The 18,382-nt window shown below is 51.3% G+C and overlaps 2 protein-coding genes across 3 annotated transcripts in view; one reads left to right on the top strand and one right to left on the bottom strand.

Annotated features, from left to right (window-relative positions):
* Positions 1-100: 100 nt before the first annotated feature.
* Positions 101-11,536, bottom strand: DUOXA1 (dual oxidase maturation factor 1). 2 transcript variants are annotated; one of them, XM_019968907.2, is made up of 8 exons: positions 11,439-11,536; positions 10,988-11,104; positions 4,326-4,500; positions 3,946-4,003; positions 2,865-2,999; positions 2,404-2,617; positions 1,923-2,140; positions 101-1,251 (listed from the first exon to the last, which is right to left on the bottom strand). In XM_019968907.2, exons 3-8 carry the CDS (start codon positions 4,470-4,472, stop codon positions 1,010-1,012), a joined length of 1,014 nt encoding a protein of 337 aa, XP_019824466.2. In that variant the 5' UTR covers positions 4,473-4,500; positions 10,988-11,104; positions 11,439-11,536; the 3' UTR covers positions 101-1,009. The 2 variants fall into 2 exon arrangements, with proteins under 2 accessions (XP_019824466.2, XP_070653711.1); XM_070797610.1 differs by lacking the exons at positions 2,865-2,999; positions 11,439-11,536 and having other exon boundaries at positions 10,988-11,188.
* Positions 11,537-11,921: 385 nt separating this feature from the next.
* The window catches only part of DUOX1 (dual oxidase 1), a 32,895-nt gene continuing 26,434 nt past the window's right edge, over positions 11,922-18,382 (top strand). The window contains exons 1-8 of the mRNA XM_019967971.2: positions 11,922-12,031; positions 13,732-13,840; positions 15,918-16,001; positions 16,197-16,361; positions 17,101-17,288; positions 17,444-17,645; positions 17,750-17,916; positions 18,279-18,339. Of these exons, the coding sequence (XP_019823530.2) occupies positions 13,783-13,840; positions 15,918-16,001; positions 16,197-16,361; positions 17,101-17,288; positions 17,444-17,645; positions 17,750-17,916; positions 18,279-18,339 (925 nt within the window). The 5' untranslated portion in view covers positions 11,922-12,031; positions 13,732-13,782. The remainder of the gene's footprint in view (positions 12,032-13,731; positions 13,841-15,917; positions 16,002-16,196; positions 16,362-17,100; positions 17,289-17,443; positions 17,646-17,749; positions 17,917-18,278; positions 18,340-18,382) is intronic.

The raw sequence follows: 18,382 nt of genomic DNA, 5'->3' as shown, positions 1-18,382 counted from the left end.
ATCCCTCATTATCTTCCCCGGCTTTTCATGGCTTTCCTGGCATACGAGACTTCCCTAGGTTGGAGGTAGTCTAGTACACTCTTTCTCTGCATTGCCACTCACGCCGGGTTCTATCTGTCTGAAAAATGCAGAGTAACCCGGGAGAGGGTGCCCCCTAGTGAGTCCAGGGAAGAACCAACCAAAGCCAGCATCCTCCTGAGCTGCCCCAAGGATATGGTAGCAGTGACCAGACAGGTCTTCCCATCTCCCAACCCCTGCCACTGGCCCCCTGGGATCCCTCTCTGCTGAGTGGGCTCGGAAGAAATATTATTTTGGAGTTTATTCACTAATTTAGTTTATTCATCAAAGTAGTGGTGTCTGAGGGCCAAGCTATGTCAGCAAGGCATAAAGATGTAAACCCTGGGAATTTTTTAAGGTCCTTGGCAAATCCTACAATCTTATTTGGCAAATTTAGAACAGAGGCTCAGAGAGAATGTGGCACACTCAGTTAATATTAGATCTAAGACAAGAAGTTTGGTCTCTTCTCCCTTGCAGTACTTTCATTGTATTAATGAAATCACACCAGCTGGGGCAGTAAAAGAAGAATAAAAGGGACCCAGGAAAAAGGAAATTAAAAGACATGCAGAAGAATGAGAGGGACCATAGGAGAATCACATTGTAACCCCGCACACACACATGTCATTATGTGGGTGAAGCTGGGTCTCAGTAAATGCCACCTTGAGGCAAAGCACCAGGGGAGAGCAGGGTTGCTGGGCACAAACAGGTAATCTCTGCTTGGTCTGGTTTATGAGCAGCCTCGATGTCTGCCTTAGAGCTTTTTGTTTTGTTCCACTTTTAACACCAATAGATAGAGCCTCTTTCCCTATTCCACTTTCAGATTGGGGCTGGGAACTGATACAACCCAGCCTGTTGGCAGTTCTGGTGGTTTTGGGGGAGGGGGTTCCAGAAAAGTCTGGAGCGCATTGGAAGTCCAGGTGCCACCAGGGAAAGGAACACAGGGCACAGTCGGTTACAGGGCACAGTCAGGCTCCTCGCAGGGGGCCTCGGAGGAAGCCTCTGACAGAGGGATGTCCTGGGGCTCGGGACTCTCAGTGATGGACCGGTAGCGAGGGCTCAGGAGTCCCCCTTCCTCGGGATTCAACTCCAGCACAGGGTCCTCCCCCACACTCTGGCTGAAGAAAGCCTTCAGCCTGTGGGGCTGCATCCTGTGAGCCACCACCATGGCCAGACCCAGCAGCACACACAGCAGTCCTGGTGATGGAGCAACAAGTATCCCACCTCAGTGATAGGAACACCTCCCAAGGACATATTTTCCTAAGAGCATTAGGCCCCTCCTGAGGGAGGCCTGGTATCCCTGCTTCAGGACAACTTGTGCTCCAAGAGATGATCGGTATCAGGTCATATGTCTGTTATGGGTCTGTTGTCCTGACTTTTTGGACTCTAAACCCAGTGTTCCTTCAGTTACATCCCAGGGTAGAGAGAGAGAACTCTGAAAACCAAGAAGCACGGGGAGGAGGGCAGGACACACAGGAGGAGGCATAGGAAATGGCTTAAGGGGGCAGACACAGTGGCACAGGAGAAAAGAAGAAAACTGCAGGGCAATTTAAGACTCTGTGAGTCAAGGACAGAGAAGTGTTCCAGGAATGGGGGACATAGGGGAAAGTGTTTTGGGGAAGAGGGAGGGGTCATGAGGTCAGAAGATTTTGGGAAGAGCTGGGTGAAGAGAGAGTTAGGGAAAAAGGGATATGACAAAGACAGATACATACAAATACAAGGAAGGGAAGCCTGGGGATAAGGAATCTAAGAGGGAGGGAGCTCTAAAGAGGGGAAAGGCATCCTTGGTCCCCAGAGGCAGACCTTTAACCCCATGGGCCTTCTGGGCCCTGGCCCTGAGCCCCCCACTGCCTGTCCCAGGGCCTCACCTGTGGTCAACGTGATCCAGTAGGCAGGCCCACGGTGAGTATGCAGCGTGGCGGCACCCAGGCGCAAGGGACAGGGCGGGGTTAGGGATGTGGCCGTGGAGAAGAAGAGCAGTCCCAACAGCTGGAAGAGACCTGTGGCCAGCAGCATGTGGCCACCGTAGACCAGCACAGGCATGGACAGCATCACGTTGGCCAGCAGCCAGCAGAGGAATGCCACCCTGGAGAGCCAGGACCTGGTGAAGGCTGGTACCTCTGCCTCATTTGGGGCGAACTTCTAGCTGGAGGGGCTGAGGTGGAGGCTCGGGGACCCAAGGACACCCCAAAGAGGTGAGGTGGGGATTCCTGCCTGTGGGCTTCCCAACCAAGTACTGTGATCACCGGCACCAGACTGTCTCACTAGGGATCTCCACATGAGTATAGGAGAGATGGGTGGAAGCCCCATTCCTGAGTCTAGGCCAGCAGGGCCTGCGGCCAGGCTCACCACAGCATAGCCGAGGTGTAGTGTCCCGCTAGGCGGTACTGGCCATGCAGGCCACAGGGGCTGTGTGGGGTGAACTTCTCGGCCAGGTAGAGCACGGGGTCTGGCAGCCCCTTCTCCAGTGCGTTGGCATACTCCTCAGCGTAGTTCTCCCCCAGGCGCCAGGTGAACTCCTCGTTGTAATCAATGGTCTCATTCAGCTGCTGCACTGGGGTCCCTGGGGAAGAGGGCAGCTGTGCTCAGCAGGGACCCAAGGGCCACAGTGGAGATGTACCTGGGCAGTGGCTTATCACACTGGATGGGGCCAGGCTCTGGTCTCCAGTGAGAGAAGGCTGTTTCCAAGGCCTGAGAATTTCCCTTCCTACCACCCGGCATCCTATTGCTCTTTAGACCACTCTGAGCATAGTTCCCAAAGACACAGAGCCGCGCCTTGCCCTCCCTCACAGGTAAGAGCCCTCCCTCACCTGTGAGCGTGATGTTGACGCCTCCCAGCCCAATCTGCAGCCCAACGTTGGCACTGATCCACTGGGAACTGAAGGCCTTGTAGGACGTGTTGGTGCTCACCTGGCCCACAGACCACTCAGAACTGAAATTCACGGCTGGGTTGGGGAGTTGGATACACAAGAACTCAGGGAGGCCTGGGCATTGCTGGGTTAGAGCCAGGGGGAAAGCACCAAGGGGACCGACCATGTCTGTTTCGCTCATAATTGTGTATCCATTAACCAGCCTAAGGCCTGGGTCATAGTAATTTTGCCAGTGACATGTATGAGATGAATAAATGGGGGTGGGGTGGGATTTCTCCGGTGGTACAGTGGTAAAGAAGCTGCCTGCCAATGCAGAAGATACAAATTCAATCCCTGGTCCAGGAAGATCCCACGTGCCTCAGAGCAACTAAGCCCATGCGCCACAACTATTGAGCCTATGCTACAGAGCCTGTGCTCCGCAACGACAGGCCGCGGCAATAAGAAGCCCATGCACTGCAACTAGAGAGTAGCCCCTGCTCACCGCAGCTAAAGATAAAGTCTGTGCAGCATTGAAGACCCAGCACAACCCAAAATAAAATTTTTAAAAAATGAATAAATGGGTCAGAATCCAATATCTCCCTCCCCTGGTCATACTCCTCTTCCCCCTCCCCTCTCTTCCCCCATTTAGGGAGCGCTACTCAAGCAGCTGGGGGAAGAAACACTAACATAATAAATGGTTTGGGGCAAACACAGGGAGCTTCAACACAGAGACTTTCTATGTTTCCTATTGCCTAATCCCCAAAGCAAAGCAAGCCCTCCACCATTCTTTCCCTCCAGCCTCCAGAGAACCTCTCCCCACAGGCATTCATTTGACCTCCTTTCCACTGAATAAAAATGTTCAGAATGGTGGAGGCTTACACCTCTCAGGGAAAGGGTAGATATGAGGGAATAAGTCCAGGGTGAGGGAGATGTGGGAAGGGAGGTCTAGAAGTCCACCCTGAAGCAAAGGCTGCTGTGGGGACACCCCGATGGGAGAGACAGGATGGAGGAGCTGCCCAAGGCAGCTGCCCTTCACACTCACCGAGGATCACAGCTCCAATGAACAAGCTGGTCACTACCCGCAGCATCCAGAACAGCCTCTGTGTCACAGGGCGGGAGTGATAGCTCACGATGCCTCACCCTCCTTCCAAATCCACCCCTTCTCTTTCCAGACTTGGGGAGGGTGCTTGCTCTAAAGCTGAGGTCACTCAGTCAACTGAGATCAAAGTGCCTGGCCCAGAACAGATACTCAGTAATTATCTGTCAGGGAGTGGGGAGCTCTCTGCTGGGAGGGTGGCTGATGTTTTCTCAGGACTAGACTCTCTCTCCTGAATCTGATTGTAACCAGAGAGTCTGGACCCCTCCTCCCAAGGTCAAGGTCTCTCTGGGGCTGGGGTCTGCAGGGTTTGTTTTGTTTCTCACCATCTTGCCCCGAATGCCTGGCAGAATGATGATGAAGGTGACCAGTGAAGTCAGAAAGATGGCAACGATGATGGCCAGTGTGGTGTCCGTTGGGAAGGTCGGCTTGGGCCCAGCGTAGAAGGGGAATGTGTGTCCAAAAGCAGCCATTTTGGGTTGTTCGGGGGAGGCAGAGGCTCTACAACAACAATAGGTGTTCACTGAGTGCCCTCTCTGTGCCAGGCACTGTTCCTGGTGCTGGAGATGCAGCAGAGAGTACACCAGACCCCTCTTCTCTGGAGCTCACCAGACGCCACTGTTACCACCATTCCACTATCCCTCAGCCATCCTTAGCTGTGAGAGAATAAAGGTCTTGGCAATCATTCTCTGTCACCCCATGCTCCCTTCATAATCCCCAGGTCCCCTAAATCAGTGCCACCACTACCCTCAAGGCTTCTCCGCTTCCTCTGGGACTGTCTTAGGAAATATAATTCTCTTTTATCTCCCTCAGGCCTCCAGCACAAGCAGACAGATCACAGAGCATAAAAAGAGCTGTATTTACTGTCAAGGTAAGGCATAAGGCTGGAGGATGGTACAGATTACAAAAAGGTTGGCTTTCCTTCTCAGTCCCCAAAGGAACAAAGGCCAGAGAGCTCTGCCAAGTGTATGTAATCCAGCTACATCACCAGAGGGCTGATTCCCAGACCTGGACTGGCCCCCCGGTCTGACCAGCTCTCTGGAGCACCCTGGCTCCTGCACTGGTAACTGGAGAACAACGGAGTTGAACTAGCACACCTCAGTGAGCACTGAAGGAGCCCGCCCTCCACTAGGAACAGTGCCGGGACCAGACGTCCTTCTACCCACACATCATCAACAGCCGCTCTTCTCCTTGATTTAAATTCCCAGGCTTCCTTTCAGCTCAAACCCTGGCTCAGCTCTGTTCTGTCTGTTCCCTGATCTCAAAGCTATTTGGCTCTAGTTTGTCCATTTGCAGACGAAATACTGGGAAAATGATACCTGAATCAACTGTGTCTTGTGAAATCCAGATGGAATGGATGCTGTTATTGTATGTATCACAAAGAAAGAAAGAGAAAAAAATCACTGCGAATTAAGTCATGACAGCCAGGACATCCCTGGCGATCCAGTGGTTAAGACTCTGTGCTTGCATTGCAGGGGGCACAGGTTCAGTCCCTGGTTGGGGAACTAAGATTCTATATGCTGTGCAGTGCAGCAAAACAAACAAACTATAACAGCCATTGTTGGTAAGACACATCTCAATTTCAGACATGTCAAAATGTGAAAAAAAAAAAAAATTCCTCTTACGATCAAGGAACCCTGCTCTGCTCATTTTCCTGTCTATGATTTGTACTGGGGCCTTGGTACCCAGGAAGCTTCATAATTTATAGTTTGACCAGGCAATGTCTTGTTAAGTGATACAATGGAAGGATAAGTTTAGGAGTTTAGAAGCTCTGCATTTTAATTCTGCCTTTGCCTCTTGCAAGTTACTTGACCTCAAAAGAGACTTGATGTTATTTTAAAAATTGGGATGATGATAATGTTAACTTCATAGGGTCATTGTGAATATGAAACTAGATTGTGCCTATAAAGTGTTAAGAATAGTACCTGGAACAGAATAATACTAATAAATAGAAGCTAGTAGACTGGGAAGGAGGGGGGCATTTCATTAATCCCCGTTTATCTCTTTTGACAATCCTTACAGTGAACCCTGGGCTGGAATCAGTTCTGGGTCTAGTTCCAGTTCTTTACTGACTGATTTTATAACTAGACAGACAAATGAAAACCTCCTCTGTTTCTTAGCTTCTTCATCTGCAATTGGACATGGTGATATCTCCATGACCCATTCTAGTTCTAAATTTTGTGGCTCCCAGACTCTCCCTCTTCTTCTAGGCTGGCCACCTCCTGGTGCTATCTATGGGAGGAAGCATGGTATCAGGCAAAGAGACAATTTAAAGATTCAGACCTCTCTTTGGGGCAAGTCGAATAACCTCTGCCTCAGTTTTAACATGAAGTTTTGCTTTTTCTCTTAACTCTTCAACTCTCCCATCCCAGAGGAATGAAATCTTTTCTTCTTAGGCTCTGACCCCAATCCTGCCCACCTTCACCACCACCTATCTCATCAGTTATCCCCCTTTCTCTTGGTGATTTTGCAGCTCCTCTTTCTCTGCCAGCTCTTTCTCTCAAGGACATGCTTTAATTTCTCCCATTTTAAGAACACAAAGAGAAGGAGCTCTTTCCGTTGAACTTTTGGGTCCCTTCCAGCTGCTACCTTGTCCCATGTTCTCCCTTTCACAGCCAGGCTTTTGGGAAGAACAGCTTCTGTGTGTGTCCACTGCCTTATCTCCTCAGTCCAGTGAATCTGGCTTCTCTCTAACCCCAGCTTCTCCATTAGGTTGTGTGCATGTGTGCTCAGAGCCCAGAGACTCAGTCATGTCTGACTCTTTGTGACCCCATGGACTGTAGCCCACTAGGCTCCTCTGACTATGGAATTTCCCAGGCAAGAATACTGAAGCGGGTTGTCATCCCCTTCTCCAGGGGGTCTTCCCTACCCAGGGATTGAACCCAAGTCTTCTGTGTCTCCTGCACTGGCAGGTGTATTCTTTACCACTGAGCCACTTGGGAATCCTTCCCCATTAGGTCACCAAGTGCTAAATTTCAAGGGAAACTTTCACTTTTCATCCTTCTTGCCCTCACCGTGGTAATTTCTCTTTCTTCTAACTTCCTCCCTGGGCCTCCATGACACCACATTCTCCTAGGTCTCCTGCCTATAGCCATCCCTTTCATGGCCCCTTTGCCAGTTCTTTCTCCCCTCTTAAACAGTCATGCTCCCCAGGATTCTGCCTTGGCTTTCTTCTTCTAGTAACTCTTCATGATTTTCTAGGCAAGTTCATCCCTTCATGGATGATGCTTCTCAGATCTGTCTCCACACAGACTTCCTACTTGGGCTCGAAACACAAAAGGGCCAGCTATCCTGTGGACATTTTCACTTGGCTGTTCCATGAACGCCTCAGATTTAACAGGTCCCAAACTGAATTCAGTGTCTCCACTCTGCTTTTTATTCTGTTCTCTTTGTTTCTTCAGTGGCATCACCATCTCATCAATCAAATAAGCCAGAGACCTGGACCATTTTACCTCTTAACTATTTCTTGAAACCATCCATGTATTTCCTTCCCTACTACTGCCTCTGCCCTAATTCTGTCTCATTCTATCTGGCCTGGTGCCAGGACAATTTTTCTAACAAGCAAGTATAATCATTTTATTTCTTTGCTCCGTGTTAAATCTAATCTTCTCATCATCAGATGCAAAGTCCTTTGTGATCCAATCCCACCTATACTTCCATCTCCATCTTTTATGCAGCCTAATCTCTAGCCATTGTAAACTACTGGCATCTCCCTGAATCTGACATGCACTTTCAAGCCTTCATGCCTTTGTATATACTATTTCCTATGTCTGGAATGCTCTTGCTCTCTTGGAAAACTCTTCTTCACTTTTCAAGTCTCGGCTCGTGTTACCTCCTCTGTGAAGTTTCCTGACGTCATCAGGCCAGTGTAGATGTTCCCACCCCTAATGTTCTGATGGCATTTTGAACATACCTCCAGAATCACAGTAATTACACTGCATTCTGTTTGAACGTCTAGAACCCATTAGCTTCTAATCTCCTAAAGGGCAAGGGCTTTGTCTTTCCATCTTTGCATCAGGGGATAAACTTACTAATGCAGCATGTACTTGCTAATCAGTCTGTGGATGGAATGAATGAATGTATGAATGTATCCCTCTCCCTGCAGGTGGCATCTTCTGTTTCACACACAAGAGGGAGCTATGCTTCCTCACTGTCCTCTCCTGTACTCAGTCAACAGTATCACCTACATTGAGGCTAAAGATTGGACAGGAATGGATTTGACCCATGCTGTCAATTTTTAGTGCTTCACAAAATTTTCAGAAAGCCTCTTCCAATAGTTGGAGTCTCCAGAGCATGAATGTTCATGTTAGTTGAATCTGAAACATACATTTCAACTCCAGCTAAAGATAAGTAAGAGTTTGAGGATTAAATTATTTTGTAAAATATATGTTGGTAATACTTTATTAATATTTTATAACAGATATTTATTGGTCTAAGACTTTTATAACTTATGACACATAGACTGAAGCCGTTACATTTTGATGGAAGACTATACTTTTAAGGAAATGCTATAAAATGTAGACTATCTTGGTTAATAAGATAGGAAGATAAAGCAAGTTCGAATACATAGTAGTCAAATAAGAGTACATGTTATATGTTGGAATTTCAAAGCCAAACATTTGCAATATAAAGAAATAATGATGATGCAATGTATTTTGATTAGGGTCATGTATTAGCATTATTCCTGCATTTATTCCAAAGTGAAGTGAAAGTGAAGTCGCTCAGTCGTGTCCAACTCTTTGCAACCCCATGGATTGTAGCCAGACAGGCTCCTCCATCCATGGGATTTTCCAGGCAAGAGTCCTGGAATGGGTTGCCATTTCCTTCTCCAATTTATTTCAAAGGGAGGTTATAAAATATTTTATAAGAATGGCTCATCCCTATTAACATTGTGCTTCAAAGAAACACTAACAAAAGGGTTTCTGGATCAAGTATAGAAGAACAACACTAATTTATTTCCAATTCTCCAAAATATTTATTAAAGATGACTAAAACAAAAAGACAGTTGGTGAATAAAACTTGCCTTGTTTAGTTCCTTCTAGTTCAGTTTAGTGAATTAGGTCTTCTTTAATCTACATAACCCAATTTAAAGTTAATTTTTGATAACCCTGATCCTAATTTGGCTTTAATCATTAACTTAATAGGCCTCCTGCATGAAAAGGTGGGACTGAAATGAAAAGTCCTCACACCCAACAATCCTGCTTTTTCCACACAGTTTGTGGTTTCCCTTGGGGACATCTTCCTTCCTGGCTTGCCAAGGAGGATCTGACAGTAGAATTTTTTTCTAGAAAAATCTCATGTCAATCTTTAATCTGCCACTTCTCCCTTAGCCGACTACCAGATTGTTATACTGATATAAATATATATTAATATAAATAAGCACAAGAAAGACACAGTCAGATATAGGCTTTCCAGGTGGCTCAGTGGTAAAGAATCTGCCTGCCAATTCAAGTCTGAGTTGGCTGAATTGGCAACTGGACAGAGAAGGCAATGGCAACCCACTCCAGTACTCTTGCCGGGAAGGTCCCATGGATGGAGGAGCCTGGTAGGCTGCAGTCCACGGGATCCCTAGGAGTCAGACACGACTGAGAGACTTCACTTTGACTTTTCACTTTCATGCATTGGAGAAGGAAATGGCAACCCACTCCAGTGTTCTTGCCTGGAGAATCCCAGGGACGGGAGAGCCTGGTGGGCTGCCGTCTATGGGGTTGCACAGAGGAGACTCAGTTTCCATCTCTGGGTCGGGAAGATCCCCTGGAGGAGAAAATGACAACCCACTCCAGTATTCTTGCCTGAAAAATTTCATGGACAGAGGAGCCTGGCAGGCTACAGTCCATTGGGTCACAAAGAGTCAGACACGACTGAGCAACTGAGCATGCATGCATGCATGGTCAGATATACACACCTACAGGTTCATATAAATAGAAATATAGGCAAAACAAGGAAGGAGTTCTCAGTACCATAAACATCTAGACACAAAAATCCTGCATCAGAGGCCCCTGTGACAAAGTTGAGGTGTTTTCTCACTGGGTGGGCCAATTTCCACATTCTGGGGTTGTCCTTTTCTCCTTTGCCACCTGGCCTGAGAGGTAAGGGACACCTTTCCTCTTAAAATACTAAAGTATTTCTCATGCTCAGTTGCAATTCAGATAAAGATTACCCATTCCTACCTACCACAGGATAGAGTGGGGTTCCTTTTTGTGTGTATTAGGGGTGGCCAAGAAATACAGCTACAGTCTTCAAGGAAATACAGCCTAGTGCAAGTCTGGAGCTTCAGCGTTCTTCTGTACATTCTTAATGTTCTGTGGCCTCTCAGGGATTTCTTCCTGAAGTCTTTCTCTGATTGCCTCCTGCTTCTTCTGGAACCGGTAAAGATGACCAATTCTCTACAAAGGGAGTGTGGGTGACTTGCCTGGAGTTGTCAAGAACTCTGACTAGTGATACTAGTTGCTAGAATGTGATGGTTTATTTCTCTGTTTGGGGTGGACCCCACTCAAAGTTCACAGCTCTGGATGGCTAAAAGGACCCTGTCCAGAATTCCTGTCCCAGTCTCTTTTCTTCAGGAAGGTGTGTGGGCACGTGTACGTGTGCTTTTGCACCAAAGAAGGCCGTTAAGTGGAGAAATAGAACAAGATCTGAAAAGTGGTTTGGGGCAGGAATCCTTAACAAGGGCTGAGGTGATTAAGGAGCCTAGGGGTGCTGAATCTTGCCAGCCGAATTACCTAGACCCCAGTTAAGCCGAGGTAAGGATTCTACATCTGTAAACCTCGTGGCCTTAGTAAGTTTCTTGTTGTTTTGTTTGTTCTTTGCCTCTTAGTTTCTCACAATACTTAGAATTCCCACTTGATCTGAACCTGGGCGGATGTGGGAAGTGCGCCTCTAGGGGCCGGGGCGGGGACAGCACTTCAAGGCCCTCTTCGACACCCACCCGGGCCGCACAGACCGCAGCAGTATACCCGCCACTTAAACCCGGGCTGCTGTTTCCTACCTTTGCCTCTTCGAAACAGTGCGTGCCTGGCAGCCGGCGCCGCTCGCCTCTTCGTAGTGGAACCTCACACGAAGCGCTCCCAGGTATGGGATAAAGAAGAAACCAGGTCCGGACGCCCTGTCACCAAAAGCGCACGCCCTTTCTCTTGGCGGGGCTTTCTTGCAACCCCTACTCTTCTCCTACTGCACTTAAATAGACTATGACCGGACAAACCAGGTCCGGGATGCTTTCCCGCCCTCCCCCGCCCTCGCCCCCGCCCCGCCCCTCCAGCTCCAAGTACTTCTCAACCTTCTCAGACCGCACCCCAGTCTCTGCGGCGCTGCGCCCGCACCCACCCAGCCTGGGACGGAAAAAGGACTGGTGCGCGAGAACGGTCCACTCCGCAGCCAGCCCTCCGACTCCTCCTTCCCCTCGCCCCTGGCGCACAACCCCGGGCAGTTCTAGCACAAACCTAGCGATGCAATCCGGGGTCCAGAGGGGCGCGGACGGGGCTCGAGGGCGGTGAGACCCCCGAGATCTCACGACGAACTCCGGGTGGTGGATGTTACCACGGACTCTTAAAAGGTCTTAGGACGGATGCCTTGCTCGAACGCCTAGCCTGGTTCTGCGCGCGTTGACCGGTGCTCTTGGTCTTATCCGCCAGCGTGGAGAGGATTGGGCAGCGTCTCCCCTGCCCCTTCGCACCCTGTCCCCTCTTCGGCCCTCTCCCATCCCCAGCAGACCTTTTAGAAGCCGACTCGCTCTTTTCTCCGTTCACGTGGCTTCGCCACTGACCGGACGTCTACCCTATCTGAGCTGGGCGAGCCCGTGCAGTCTCACCTTGCGCGCCCGGGTCTCCTCGGAGCACCTCGGCGGGTCCTGGCACTCCACCCCGCCCCGCTCCGCCTTAGAACTGGGACGCGCAGTCCCCTCTTCACCCCCCAGCCCTGCTCGTCCCCGAGCAGAGAGGGAGAAGGCGCCGGACTCAGCGCGCGTCGCCGGCCCAGCAGCGAGCCCGGCGGGAGCCAAGCAGCAGTCAGCGCTCGAGAGACGCCGCGGCCGCAGGTCAGACCCAGGAGGGCTCGCGCGTGCACGGGAGCTCAGGGGAAGGTGACTGCGGTGACACCGCCACACTTTTCTGAGGGAAGGGGAATTTCAGCTTTGGCGCCGCTGCGCCTCCATTCTTAACCCGAGGCTAAAATGAGCCTGTGAAGACCTGTCCTCCACGGCTTGCAGAGACTGGGTTTTTCGGGAAATGGGAATGTTGGGTGGCCTAGTTCGCTTGGACGGAGGGGCTGTCTTTGGAGCGCCTCTTGGTGCCACTGCATCATGTCAGGGAGGGAACTTTGGGCTTTTTGAGTCCAGGCTTTCCTCTTTCGCCCACCCTTGGGACCAAGATGGAGTACCTATGGCCTTGACTCATCTTTCCCCTACCCCAGGGAACTCACCACTCTGGTACTTTGGGTCTGAAAAGCAGCCATGTGGGGAAAGAACTAGGCACCTGTGTTCTTCCCAGGTTCTACCACTGCCTGGGGCTTCACTGCCCTGTCATAAGGCTCTGCTTTCCTTTCAAGATTGTTGGGAAGTAAGTGGTTGTGGCTACCCACCCAGAAGGAGTGGTAATGAAGCATGTCCACTTTGCCCTTCAGGTGTTTCCCTAGCTTGGCCTGAAAGCTCACTGCATGCTTTTGGTACACTGGTGACTGAGGGAAAGGGACAAGACATCCTAGATCAGGGAAGGGGCACTGTGGCCACTTCAGCGGGTCCAGCCTTTTGGCTTTAACTATGCAAAGCCCTTCACTGAGGGGTGGAGAGAGTGGCATGCTGAGCTTTTGAATTATGACTGGGCCTAGGTTGTTTTTGTTTGTTTGTTTAATCTCCAGATTGCCTTTAGGAGGTCTTCACTAGCCTTGCACTTCTCAAGGGACTCAGTAGCCTGAGTCCCCTGCTGCCTCAGTTTCCCCATCATTCCCGGGTGATGTGCTGGCCTGAGAGAGAGAGAGAGCAGCACCAAACACACGAGCACCTGGGGCTACATCCCTTCTGAGTCTGCTAAGAGAAGCCAAGCTCCAGCCTACCCTCTCTATATCATATCTACATAACACTTGTCAATTTTCTTGCCTTGAATTCTACTTCATTCTCACATTTGATTTTAGTAACCAGGCTAGGAGGTAGACAGTTTAGGCTTGTATATTCTCATAGCCAGAAGAGGAAACCAAGGTCCAGAGCAGATAAGTGACCTGCCTAAGATCACACTACTGGACTGGCCACTGCACAGCATCCTGGCCTCTACCCAGTGTTCTGGCCGACAAGCAAGACTGTGTCCAGGGAACACATATTGTGGAAAGACGAGTCAAAGCAAGTTTTCCCAGGACTTCCCAGGTGGTCCAGTGGTTAAGACTCTGCACTTTCACTGCAAGGGACATCAGTTCAATCCCTGGTCAGGAAGCTAGAATTCTGAGAGCTGCATGGCATGGATAAAAAAAAAAAAAAAAGGCAAGGTTTCCAATTAATTTTAGAAAGTAAAGTTCAGGAAGGCAGAGGTTTCTGTCTGCTGTATCACTTAATCTCCAGTGCCTAGGTCAGTGCCCACCATGTAGTGGGTGCTTTTCACATGTTCATTGAATGAATAAAAGATTCTTGGAAGAGAGTGAGTCCCCTGGCCTTGGCCCACGCCCATGCCTTGATTTCCAGGGGCTTCCAGAGACCCTGATTCTCCTGAACTGCTGGAGCTTATTTTCTCCATCTCTTGTCTTTTTTTCTAGGGTTTCTGTTTTAGGGTGTTCTAACACCTGAGCCTTATTAACATTTTCATCATGAGCTTCCACTTTGCTCTGGTATGGACACTCCTGGTTGGACCATGGATGCCCATGGGTGAGTATAGACTAGAGAAGCGTGGCTAGGAGCAGAGGAACCCAGGATTCTCCAGGATCCTCCAAGGACAGAAGCTGTGTCATTTTCAAGCTGTGTCACTTTGTGTCCCTAGTCCCTAGCTAACACAGCACCCTGCACATGGTGAGTGCTCATTTCAAGCCTCTTGATTAGATGAATGGTAATGAAATGAAAAATTTCCCCAAATACACAGAACTAGAGAGCCTTCAATTGTGTCAGTACTTCCTGTTGTATTCCTTACAATCTGGGGGCCCTTTCTCTCTCCTCTATCTTCTCTTGTTTTTCATAAAGTCACCTCATAGAGGAAATGACTGATTAGACACACAAAACAAAAAAGAATCTTGGATTCAGATTGGACCCAAAGCTGAGGCGAAGTCACCAGTGTCTTAAAACAATATGATAAAAACAAAACCCATTAAGATCTGGGAGTTCCTTGGTGGCCTAGTGGTTAGGATTCCTGGCTTTCACTGCCATGGCCTGGATTCAGTCCCTGGTCAGGAAATTGAGATCCTGCAAGTTTTGGTGTGCAGCCAAAAAAAAAAAAAGACACCAGCCCAATAAGTTCCATAAGAGTTTCATCTTGTTACTTCAGCTTTGGACTGCCGCTTACTAGAATCTGAGGCCATTCTCTGTAGTCTGGGTCTCTGCAGAGAAAAGTGGCCTTAAGGTGCCACAAATCAGGTGTAAAAGATCAAGTCCCTGATCATCAGGGGTAGGCGATGCAAGAAGAGAAAGCAGAGAAAGTCTGTGGAATGATGGGTCTTGGCTGGAGGCCATAGGATGGTGAAACAGCCCCTGCAGCTTCTGCCTTGCCAAAGCTGCTCACAGTCCCATTCTTCCCAGTCCTCTCCTTCCCTGGGCCTTGCATTTTCCATTTTTTCCTCCAGCTCTTGCCTCTTATTCCCAGAGGCATTCTCCCTCATGCCCTACCCAAGAGGTGGCCTCCTTGTTCTGCCATTGGCTCATCATATTTTAGAAATCACATGTGTATGGCCGCCCTAATTCCTGCTCCAAGTCCTGGATCCTTAATTGAATTCTTTGCTCAAACATCACAGCCTGAGTCATCTTCCGTCTCAGATCCCCTGCTGAGTTTATGGGTATAAGTGTGCTGATGTGCAAGCTCTAAGGTCTTGGGGCAGAAAGATAGCTCTGAGATCCTGTCCTTGGTCTGAGTGGAACGACAGTCTCTCTGGCTGATGAGAGTCCTTTTCTTTGCTCTCTTCTCTGAGGTGAGCAGAGAGGGAGCCTAAGCCCTGTAACCTCCTAGTCTAAAGAAAGGAATCTGGCTGGTCATCTGATCTACTGACCAGAAGCATCCTTGCTCCACATCTACACTCTTCCTTCTGCCCGCATTGCCTGAGTTCTTCCCTCAACAGCTGAGTGCTTCCTCCTAGATCCTAGTTTTTGGAGAATAAAATAGAATCAGTAGGAGGAATTATGTGGGGAACATAATGCCCCAGAAGAGGAGGCAACAAGGTTATCCACACGACCAGTCAGTCCCTGATCCCACCCAAGAAACTGGGAAAAAGACCTGAGTAGCAACAGGCCCCAAAGCCTCAGCCCCATGGCTCATACCCTTGCTCTGAGCTCTGCTCAACGGGACAGGGCCAAGCCCCTCTCCATTCTGCCCCTGTCCACAGGTGAGTCAGAATGACGTTCTTCCCTGGGTGGAAGAGTGGCTGACTCTTGCACTGTGTGATGTTTTAGGGCTGGGAAGAGTTTCTGTCCCCAGGGAGCTGAGGTGTGAGGGCAGTAGAAGATTCCTGCCTCCCTTGCCCCATCGCCACCCTCCTCTTCCTCTCTGAGGCCATTTATCAGTAGATACCAGTTACACAACTTTAGTGCTCCCTGCCATATTTTCCCACTGAACAGCTTAAAGATTGGGCTTGAATTTGGACATCACTTTCCCCTGGGTGATCTCCCTCTGTACCCTTCCTTCTGCACTGTGCTGGGTGTCCACTTTCTGCTGCTCCAAGTGCCAGGCCCCCTGGACCCATACCCAGCCTGTCCTCTCGTGCACTGACTTGCTCAGCTGCCCCTTCCCTCTGTTCTCACACAGGATCTCAGAACTCCATTTCATGGGAGGTACAGCGATTTGATGGGTGGTACAACAACCTCATGGAGCACAGATGGGGCAGCAAAGGTAGGTGAGAGCCAAATGGAGACCAGAGCTGCAAGGTCAGGATAGTAGTCATCACTAAGGGGCAAGGGCTGGCTGGTACCCAGAAAAGCTCCTTCATTCCTAAGATTTTCGAATCTGTGGTTTGGAGAGGAGCCTGGGAGAAGGGCCCAGGAGCCCCCTGAGAATTCATCCTTATGTCTCCCTCTCCTCCACTAGGCTCTCGGCTACAGCGTCTGGTCCCAGCCAGCTATGCAGATGGCGTGTACCAGCCCCTGGGAGAGCCTCACCTGCCCAACCCCCGGGCCCTGAGCAACACTGCCATGAAGGGCCCTGCAGGGCTGGCCTCGCTGCAAAACCGCACAGTGCTGGGGGTCTTCTTCGGTAAGGGCCTCAACCTCTGGGGAAGGGAGGTCTGTGGGGTCAGCTGGACACCTCTGTGTCATTAGGGAGTGACAGAGAGAAGTGACGGAGGGTCTGAGAGAGGGGTGTGAGAGATGGAAGAGGAGTCAATGGGGTGGTGGGGTAGGCGTGGGAGCAGGGGGAGAAGAGAGAGGCATAAATCTGCACCACCTTAAGCTGTTGATAGGAGTGGGAAGAGAGGACCATGGGCATAATCCTGAAGGGCTCATGGTGGGACTCTGTTCTCACTCTGCCCCTGTGGCTCCTAGGACAGCTTCAGGGCAGGGTGCTGATTCTGGTACGAAGGCTGAGGATGGGGGTGCTAGGTGGACCTGACCCCACTGACTGGGGGTTGTTGGCTCTGAGCAGGAACGCTCAGCTCCTGTCGGGCATCCCTGGGGCCCATACTTGCTTTCCAGTGTGCAGCATCCCACTGAGGCTGGCAGGCCCTCTGGGCAGGCTGCTTCCAGCTGCATGTCACAGCCAGTGCTGCCAGCCCTGCTGCCTAGGCACACTCAACGGGCACCTCCCAGCTACCAAGGAGAAGCCCAAACTTGACAATGAAAACAGTTTGGACAAAGGGTTGGTAAGGGGTGGGGAGGTCAAGGCTTAGACTTGCCCGTAATGGCTTCTGAGTGTTTTAAAGCTCGAAGGGAAGGTCTACATACACGGCTCAGGGGCCCTCTGCTGGCCCTACCAAGCCCTCCCCAATTGCTGGCAGGCTACCACGTGCTATCGGACCTCGTCAGCGTGGAAAAGTCTGGCTGCCCAGCCGAGTTCCTTAACATCCACATCCCGCCCGGAGACCCTGTGTTCGACCGCGACCAGAGCGGGGACGTGGTCCTGCCCTTCCAGAGGAGTCGCTGGGACCCCGAGACCGGACAGAGCCCCAGCAACCCCCGGGACCTGGTGAGCGCGGCAGGCGGGGGTGTGGGGCTGGCGGGACCCGAGGCAGCCGCGGAGAGGATCCCATCCCGCCGCACCCAAGACAGCCGCGGGCCCTCACCCCTCCCCGACCCGCCTGGCCGCCCGACCCCCGGCTCAGCCTCCCGCCGTCCCCGCAGACCAACGAGGTGACCGGCTGGCTGGACGGCAGCGCCATCTATGGCTCCTCGCACTCCTGGAGCGACGAGCTGCGGAGCTTCTCCGGGGGGCAGCTGGCGTCGGGGCCCGACCCCGCCTTCCCGCGGGCCGCGCAGGCCCCGCTGCTCATGTGGATGCCGCCAGATCCCACCACTGGCCGCCGCGGGCCGCGGGGGCTATACGGTGAGGCGGCGGGGGCCGGGCGGGGCGCGGTCGAGGGACGGCGAGGGGTGCCCCGCGGTCCAGCCCGCGCTCATCTCCTCCCTGCTTTCCCGCGGCGCGTGCAGCCTTCGGGGCCGAGCGAGGGAACCGCGAGCCCTTCCTGCAGGCTCTGGGTCTGCTCTGGTTCCGCTATCACAACCTGTGGGCGCAGAAGCTGGCCCGGCGGTACCCGCTCTGGGGGGACGAGGAGCTGTTCCAGCACGCGCGCAAGAGGGTCATCGCCACCTACCAGGTGGGTCCCCCACGGCCTGGTCCCCGGGAGACTCCAGAGCCCTCCCCTGGACGACCCCGCCAGAAACCACCCTCCCCTGCCCAGAGAGCTGCCATCTAGGAAAAGCCCCTGAGGGTGATAAGCAGGCAAAGCGCTCCTCACGCAGGAGGTTTTCTGATTATTATTTCGCAGCCCGCTCCTCACCCACCTGCCCTGGTTGCTTGTGGGGAACAGGAACCTCCGCACCTCTCCTGTCTGAGAGTGTCTCCTGTGACTGTCCCTGCCTGGTCCTCGTCTCCCTCCTAAGCCTTCCTTGAGCTCAGATCCCTCGTGGCCTGGCTGCTCCAGCGCTGGCCTCCCCTTTCCCCTCTCTTGACCCTCAGAACATCGCCATGTATGAGTGGCTGCCCAGCTTCCTGCGGAAAATGCCCCCTGAATATGCAGGTGAGGGGATGGGGAGGGAGGAAGGGAGAGCTTGCTGGAACTT

This window comes from Bos indicus, chromosome 10 (genome assembly GCF_029378745.1).
Source record: "Bos indicus isolate NIAB-ARS_2022 breed Sahiwal x Tharparkar chromosome 10, NIAB-ARS_B.indTharparkar_mat_pri_1.0, whole genome shotgun sequence".
In the NCBI taxonomy this organism is placed as follows: Eukaryota; Metazoa; Chordata; class Mammalia; order Artiodactyla; family Bovidae; genus Bos; species Bos indicus.
Note: the sequence above shows the minus strand (reverse complement) of the source record. Positions and strands in the feature narration are given on the sequence as shown.